This window comes from Gossypium hirsutum, chromosome A05, assembly GCF_007990345.1.
Source record: "Gossypium hirsutum isolate 1008001.06 chromosome A05, Gossypium_hirsutum_v2.1, whole genome shotgun sequence".
Lineage (NCBI taxonomy): Eukaryota > Viridiplantae > Streptophyta > Magnoliopsida > Malvales > Malvaceae > Gossypium > Gossypium hirsutum.
The window spans coordinates 28,944,829-28,952,635 of NC_053428.1; the positions used below are offsets into that span (position 1 = coordinate 28,944,829).

At 35.9% G+C, this 7,807-nt stretch overlaps 2 protein-coding genes across 10 annotated transcripts; both read right to left on the bottom strand.

Moving 5' to 3' along the window:
• Window positions 1-339: 339 nt before the first annotated feature.
• Window positions 340-5,089, bottom strand: LOC107957568 (lysophospholipid acyltransferase LPEAT1). 9 transcript variants are annotated; one of them, XR_005926440.1, is made up of 10 exons: window positions 4,117-5,083; window positions 3,553-3,669; window positions 3,385-3,422; window positions 2,939-3,003; window positions 2,788-2,856; window positions 2,458-2,591; window positions 1,953-2,093; window positions 1,593-1,656; window positions 795-1,179; window positions 340-594 (listed from the first exon to the last, which is right to left on the bottom strand). XR_005926440.1 is itself a non-coding variant. In XM_041112132.1 (9 exons), exons 1-9 carry the CDS (start codon window positions 4,606-4,608, stop codon window positions 1,160-1,162), a joined length of 1,140 nt encoding a protein of 379 aa, XP_040968066.1. In that variant the 5' UTR covers window positions 4,609-5,083; the 3' UTR covers window positions 340-1,159. The 9 variants fall into 9 exon arrangements, 5 of the variants coding, with proteins under 5 accessions (XP_040968066.1, XP_040968065.1, XP_040968068.1 ...); XR_005926439.1 differs by having other exon boundaries at window positions 340-605; window positions 795-1,471; XR_005926438.1 differs by having other exon boundaries at window positions 795-1,656; window positions 4,117-5,076.
• A 172-nt stretch (window positions 5,090-5,261) lies between these two features.
• On the bottom strand, window positions 5,262-7,408 carry LOC107957567 (protein BRASSINAZOLE-RESISTANT 1). Its single transcript, XM_016893102.2, has 2 exons — window positions 6,928-7,408; window positions 5,262-6,343 (listed from the first exon to the last, which is right to left on the bottom strand). Exons 1-2 carry the CDS (start codon window positions 7,168-7,170, stop codon window positions 5,642-5,644), a joined length of 945 nt encoding a protein of 314 aa, XP_016748591.1. The 5' UTR covers window positions 7,171-7,408; the 3' UTR covers window positions 5,262-5,641.
• Between the last annotated feature and the right edge of the window lie 399 nt (window positions 7,409-7,807).

The following is a 7,807-nucleotide window of genomic DNA, read 5'->3' on the forward strand; positions in this document are numbered from 1 at the left end:
TATTAGATTTTATATAATTCTTTTTAATTTTTAGGTGATAATGATGCACATTATCGAAATATCACATCATCACTTTTGAACAAAATTCAAATTCAAAGATCAAATTAAAAAAAAATTATCAAATTCCGGAACTAATGTGAACTAAAAAAGTGTAAAGACTAAATTTAAAAAATTGTTAAATTTAAAAATTAAATGTTGTTTTAATTTTTTTTTAATCAAAACTGCATTCTTCATTGCAAAACATCCTGTAGTTAAGACAACATCCTGTTTTAGTATATGTAGCAATCCAATTCGTTACTTTAATGTAATTGTCTTCATTTGTTGAAATCTGATGGAAGATGAAATCAACAAAGAAAATTTTGATAAATGAATTGTTTAATATGGCCATCCTTATAGATTGAAAAGGTGCAGTACAATGTCAATGATGGAAAATCCAATGTACAAAAACCTCAACCCAAATCTATCGCAAATTGTACAGAAGCTCGCCTGAACAGGTCTGCTGTGTTTCACCAGAGACTGGACTCCATGTTGGAGACTTCGATTCAACTCAGGCCTTGAATGCGGCAGTCGAAAACTGCAGTGAACCTCTCTGCCCTGTCCATGCACTTAACAAAACATGGCTCCTCAAAGGTAAATAACAAACAGATAGCAAAATACAATGCCCTCCACTAAACACAGTTGATAACTAAGGAACATTAACATCTCCTAATACCAAAGGCCTGCTATGCATAATTACAGGCCAAAGACTCGTATCCATGTTCAAGACATTGAAGAATTCCGAGATTTAAACTCACCGCATTCATCCATGTTCGAGACTTTAGACGAACTTGGAGATTCAACACTTCGCATTAATGCAGCAGCCGAGCATCCCAAACCGAAGAAAACCCCTTTTGCATTAGTCCATGCATGCACAGTGACATTTAAATAGCAAAATACTATGCCCTGCACTGAACACAATTAACTTTCTGGATCTCTAGAGACTGTAAATGAATGGACACCAAAAGCCTGCTTTAAGAACATGTGAGCTCAGCTCCATGCAAAAACATTTTCAAACGAAGAAAACAAATATCTTGTGCTGCTTTAAGATCCTTTGTATAATTTTAATTTTTTTGCCAAAAATAATGAATCATGCAATCGGTATACATATGAAGAATCCATATTAGCTTTTGCAAAACAAACCTGCAGGGAACACGAAAGAGACACTTTAGATTAAAAATGCATAGTTAGTATATACGTAGAGGTTTTTAAGGGCAAAAAATAAACTTGTTGTTAATGTGTATCTTAAGACAAAAACGCCCTCGAGTCGCTTTATGCAGATAATCTGATCTTTGACTAAAGCAATTGCATAAGCACATTTAAATCTGAATCTACTGGCAGTAATTTCAAGGAATAAATAAGTTTTACAAAATAACTGCAAATGGCGTCATTTTGGGTTAAATGAGGAAAGTGAAACCATCCCTTTGATTTGTCTCTGCATTCATGAAAATACCGGCGCAAACTAAGAAACTCAGATGAGACATATCATTTCGAAGCAAGGCCAAGAAATTATCAATCATCTTTCTGACGCAAAACACTAGGCATGCTATTATTACCATTGAGTGTAGCAAGATATATTCGCTTCTCAGCCAGTCCAATATCCGATAGTATCAAATTACCCTGCCGGCAAAAAAATCAAACAGAAAGTAAAAACTCATTTTTAACATCAATGACAATCAAGTAATACAATAAGACTAGACGGTTTTTCTTATGCATATCAGCGACTACTTGGCACAAGAAAATTCGTATGGTGCCTCAGGCTAGTGCTTCAGAATTCGTATCTGCTAACTGTTAAGAGAGATTTTTTGGAAGGCCCTAGCTTAGCTTTTACTATAGCAGGTATCTAAGAGGTTCCTACAAACAACATGACCACATTTTGTATCTTTTGAGAAGACAATTTGATCGTATATTAGTACCTCACTGGCCATTAATCTTCGGACGTTATTAGCATATAGTTTTGGATCATCCTTCTCTAGTTGCGAGGGGTAGTAGACAGGTAACCATGTGACCTCCACGTGATTAACAAATTGACACAGAAGAAAAACCACATGACGCACCTATGAAAAACAATAGAGAACATTAACAGCAGGAGAAAATGTCATACAACAACTACACTTGTCATAAAAATTACACACAACAGATACACTTATTAAAATATTTTTCTATTTTCTCTTTTATTTAATCAAGTACATATTGTCTTTGCTCTAGCATTTCTTGGCTAAACTTCTCCAATAAAACAAATATATATATGTATGCACGTGTGTGTATTTTGCTTGCTGTAATTTTTATCAAATCTAAGAAACTTCAAACTATCATTTGAATATCAGAGTAACTTCGATATCAGCTACAAAAATTAGGGAACAAATAAGACTTATTATCAAATTTGCAATTGCATCTTGAATTTGCATAAGCAATATTCACCCCTGTTACTGATTCCCAGGCTGAACTAAATCTTTGGTATGGGTACTTCAATATAACAGGCACCACAGGTGCTCTTGCCAAAAAGGCACCAGTCTTGAAAGAGATAAGGTAATCCCCATTTGTTGTTGTACCCTCTGTCATCGAGATGAACATGAAGCAAACAACTGTTACTAGTTGGGAATTCATAAGCATTAGAAATACAGAAGCTTAGGCTACTCTTGGATATCAGCTACAGAGATGCATAAGACCCATAACGTATTTGAGCACGGTATGCAACATTAACTAAATAATGTGATAAATGCATATAGTGGATCAAAAAAGATGATTAACCTGGAAAAAGCAGTATCTTTGGAGCATATTCATCCTGGTGAGCTTTACAAACTCTATCAGTCACAACACCTAAAAAAGTAACCAGTTATGCATTGTAATTTAAACCAATATTAAGTGCTAAAGAACAAGTTTGACATCCATAGTTTTCTACCTGAAACACCTTTAAAGTCCGATGATTTTGACTCCCGCTGAACGTAGACACAACCAAGGCATTTGCTGTAACAAACAAGTCAAAATATGATTCATCACTTCGACGCCACCCATTTTGTTTATACAAGGAATACAAGATGAAAAAATAGAGATAAGATGCACGTGGTATGATATAAAACAAAATAAATATATTTCCAACAAAGCATATGCATGCACATAACAAACTTTTTGAAAGTAAAGATATGTATTCAGATGTAAATGGGTCACACTAGACAACAATATGTGAAGCAGAGTACAAAGGTTCACTATATATATATCAAGCTTGAAAGGCAAAAGGAAAACAACTAATCAGTTTGATATAAAACAAAAAGTCGATAATGACAACCAAATTGAAAAGGGATTTGCATCAAACCATGGGAGAGGTTTAGGAGGTTAAAATAAACTAACCTGATGAGACCAACCAAAGGAATGTTAGCCACTGACCTCTTCAGCAATAAAACACACCCAAGGATTCCAATTGACAAAACCAAAAAACCAGAAACATGTCAGTTAAACAGAAAAAAATTCGTTTATACACCACAATCAAAACCAAAAGAGTTGCTAAGTATAACAGACCTTAGCAACAAAGCTAGGAAAGGAAGAGGACATGTGATATAAAATATCCAGATATGAAATGTGATTCGATACAATTGCTCCAGGCCGTTGTTCTGGCTCATCGGGTTGAAGGGTTCCCTGTAGAGAAATCAAACACCCAAAAACATAAATTTCAGGAAAAAAAAAATGATCAAACAAGTACTTTATTTGTGTTAGTGTCCATGAAAGTTTGAGAATTTGCATAATTCAAGTCCCATAGATTCTCTTTAGAGCTACCAAATTGAAGCATGAAACAATGCAATCAGTGCTCAATAAGTAAACTTCCTTATGTAAATGCTCATTGGATTGATGGGTACCCTGTAGGGAAATTAAACACCCCAAAACAGAAATTTCAGAAAAAAAGAAAACAACTGGCGACCAAACAACTACCTTTCTATGTTAATGTTCATTTAAGTTTGGGAGGTGGCATAATTGAAGTTCCATAAGTTCTCTCTAAAGGTACCACATTGGACCATGAACAATGCAGATGCACTCAATACAGAAAGAGTAAAGTTAGAAAAGAAAAAGTTGGCAACTTGGGCATACCGCAGTCTTCGAGTTCTCTTGGGAATTTTTTGAACCATTATGAGTTTCGTTAATCCGATAAAATCCCACAAGAAAAAGCAACGTCTTCGACAGGAACCGACCGGAGGGGAGAATCACGGTTCGTCTCCACCCGCCCAAGTGCGCATAATCCTCTTGCCCTTCCCCATGATTAGGGACCGAGAACAACGTACAAATTCTACAAATCAAGTAATACACGACCAAAACAGTCATCACCAATATGATGCGTAAAGGGAGGAGCGTTACGAATGCTATTCCAAGCTGCAGCTTCTCCATCAATGGGAGCTCCCCACGTCCCATGGCACCGTACACGTCATTGCGAACATAGGCAGCACATTTCTTCTCGAGCTCGAGGACGTTGGAGACGGATGTGAGTAGTGGGCGGTCGTCTCTGGAGGAGGCATCGTCGTGTGTCGGGTCGGGTTGTGGGGTCTTAGATGGTTTAGTATTAAAGCCCCTGAGTTCGGACTCCATGTTGTAGTTGGTGGAGAAAAAGAACAACAGTTGTAGGATTTTTTATTCAAAGTGTTTGGATGCGGCAGCCGGCAGCCGTTCGATGGAATGCCGATGAGGCTATGACGTTGACCGTTTTATTTGATTCATTCCATTAATTAAGGTGGAGAGTACATGAGGTGATAGGAAAAGCAAAACCTGATCCACCCACGGATTTACACTGATTTGTTTTTATTAGTTTTAATAGAAAGATTTTGGTGAAAGAGGGTGGATGCCATGTCATGTTGTTTTTCAAGGGTGGATGCATGCAGGTGGACTAAAGGTAATTTAATTACATTTCAGATAATTTTATTTCTAGTGAACATGAATGCTTTAAATATTAACTCAACTGACTCCATTGCCGATATCAATATACCATTTGTGGTGGATTTTTTAGTGTTATTTTCTTTTGTCGTCTTTTGGGAACAAGAAAATCAAATAATATCAAAATTACTCTTCGACATTCAGATTCTGATAATGCGTATAAATGCTTTAACCCCACTTTCATGTGCATTTTATATGTAATCATTCATCCCGACTTACATGTAAATTCATTAATCATTCATTCGGCTTATACCTAAAGTGCATGAAACTGAATATAAAGCATTTGCTTAGAAACAAAGATCACACATCCATTTAACAATAGAAACTAGTAAATTAATTTCATTCTGTGAGGTTTTTTCCCAAGCCTATAAAAAGCCTAAAAGAAAAATAAAAACATTTGTGTCAACCAGCAAAATAGCCGACAGTATCTACAAAGAATTGATTTTGATTCTAAAAACAACCCAACTTCCCTAACAATTCAACCAGGGAATCAAAGAATCAACTGACTGGGGAAAAAAAACAATTGCAGATGAAAATGTAACTCTTCCAACCTTTGGTTTAAGATATTCTGCAATATGTTCTTCTACATCTCACTGTGATAACCTGTAAGGACAACAGCTTTCCTCTTACTTTTCTTCTGTTTCAGCATACATTTTCACCGACATTCAATTTGTACTCTGTTAGACTTGGTCTAACACCGAGCCTTTCCACTTCCAAGCGTGAGCTCAAGATCATCCAATCTAACTTCATGAATCCTCTCTCCTTCCCATGGCTTCACCGGTCCACTCTCAAACTGAAAGTCCGAGCCATGCCCTTTCTCTTTGATCAAATCATTGGGCAAACTTTGTGGAGCAATGGGCTTCACAAGATTAAAGGTTGGAGAAGTTGGCATTTGAGAAGTAGAAGGTGCAAACTTTTGAAAGCTTATCCATTGACAGGATTCGATTGTTGATGCATCAGACTCATCGCATTCAGGTATAGCAGCCGGGGCATGAAAATGACAGTGAGTGGGACTAGCTGGGGCAGAGACTGCATACAATGGGTAGTTAAAAGAGGCCATTGACTCTTTAGCAATGGCCTCCCAGTTGGGAATTGGCTTAGGATTTCTTGAGGTTGGTGATGAAAGCGGTGGTGTCACTGGGGCACTGTTTGAGATTCTGAGAGGCGGCAGAGATGAAGGAATGGCGCTTCTAAGGAACGGGAATAGACTAGACTGGTTACTAGCATCAAGCCTAGTGGGACTAGGGAAAGAAGAGGAGGAAGGACTGACTTGACAGGAAGGAATCGGGCTTGGAAATGCAGACGACAATGGACTTGGATTTTGGGATGAAAATGAGGTAATTTTAGCTGAACTGCCTAGTATATCAGTTGGAGCCCGTGGTGGCTTACATCCCTAAACAACAAGTGCAATTAAAAAAACAAAAATTATCAACAGTACTTGCTTTTATGCAATTAAAAGGCAATTAATACCAGATAGATAATCAAGAAAAGTTGTTCAGTATTCATCACTGTTTCATTTCAGCTATCTAATGAAGTTCCAGTTCCAACACAGATGAATGAATGATTGTCTAATTAACAGGTGCTAGTTCAAGAACAATGACTTCCAATTATTACCCAATATTTAACGTTTCATTTCAGCAATTTGTAAACAAAGAAAACTGTTCAATATTCATCAATGTTTCATTTCAGCAATTTAATGAAGTTCCAATTCCAATACAGATCAATGAATGATTGTGTAATTAACAGCTGCTAGTTCAAGAACAATAACTTTCATTTTTTACCCAATCTTTCAAGCAAGTAAACAAAACCAAAATCAAAATCAAACTTAAATTGAACAGATCAAAAAAAGACCCAGAGAGTAAAATCAGCCTAAAAACAAAATGATTGTTGATCCAAGTAAAATAGAACAAAATTTGAATAGATCTAGCATTAGGTAACAAGTGAAAAAAAAGAGGAAGAAAAGGGTAAATTAGATACCTTTCGATAAGTGGTGCCATCTTCTTCAACAACCCAACCAGCCTCGGCACAAAGAGCTTTGAGAACTTCATTGTTATCACAGTGCTTGGGTAGATTGTAATTTCCTAGAGCTCTAAGCCCAGTATATATCTTTGCAGCAATAGCTCTTCTCCTCCTCTCCCTCCTCCTGTTATTCTCTCTCTCCTTCAACGACGGCTTCCTCCTTGGAGCCGCCCGCATCGACGTCGCCCCATCTGACGTCATATCTCCGATTTTACAAACAGCGGTGAAGAGGGTGCGTTGGTTCACGAGGAATACGCTTTTCCTTTGCTGGAAAAACTATTTGTTAAAAGGGAGAGAAAAAAAAAAGGAATCTCACTCTGCTTTAAGACCCAAACGATGCTAAAGGAAAGTAAAAACACCCTTAGACATGTTCGGGACATTCCGGCTACATGTTCGGTTTAATAAATTACATAATATTATTTCTAATTCAAATTGACTTAAATTAAATTATAATTTAATAATATATATAATTATTAATAATCAGTTTTATTGTTAAGTGATACACGGATTTATTATATTTAATAATTAAAATATATTAATTTATATTATATTATTTTAAATTTCAAAATATATAATATTAAGATAACTTTTAATAATATTATCTTTTAAAAAATATATATTACTATATTTAATTCTACTTTACTTTAAAATATATATAATTTGGAGTAATTTGACCTTGTAATATTAACCTGCAAATATTGAGGGGAGTGATAATATACATTGTACTTCAAATGAGAGAATATAAATTCGAACATGGGAGATAGTATTGTTAAAAGAGACAATCATGAACCTCGAACATATATCGTAAAACAAACATAAAGAATACTAAAAAAATAAG

Excerpts from the sequence above, each read along its gene's own strand:
- LOC107957568 (XM_041112130.1), bottom strand. The coding sequence starts at position 4,608 with ATGGAGTCCGAACTCAGGGGCTTTAATACTAAACCATCTAAGACCCCA. Across the intron at positions 3,423-3,552 it reads TTCCTAGCTTTGTTGCTAAG|AGGTCAGTGGCTAACATTCC; the intron begins GTCTGTTATACT and ends TTATTGCTGAAG. Across the intron at positions 2,857-2,938 it reads GGACTTTAAAGGTGTTTCAG|GTGTTGTGACTGATAGAGTT; the intron begins GTAGAAAACTAT and ends TTACTTTTTTAG.
- LOC107957567 (XM_016893102.2), bottom strand. The coding sequence starts at position 7,170 with ATGACGTCAGATGGGGCGACGTCGATGCGGGCGGCTCCAAGGAGGAAG. Across the intron at positions 6,344-6,927 it reads ATGGCACCACTTATCGAAAG|GGATGTAAGCCACCACGGGC; the intron begins GTATCTAATTTA and ends CTTGTTGTTTAG.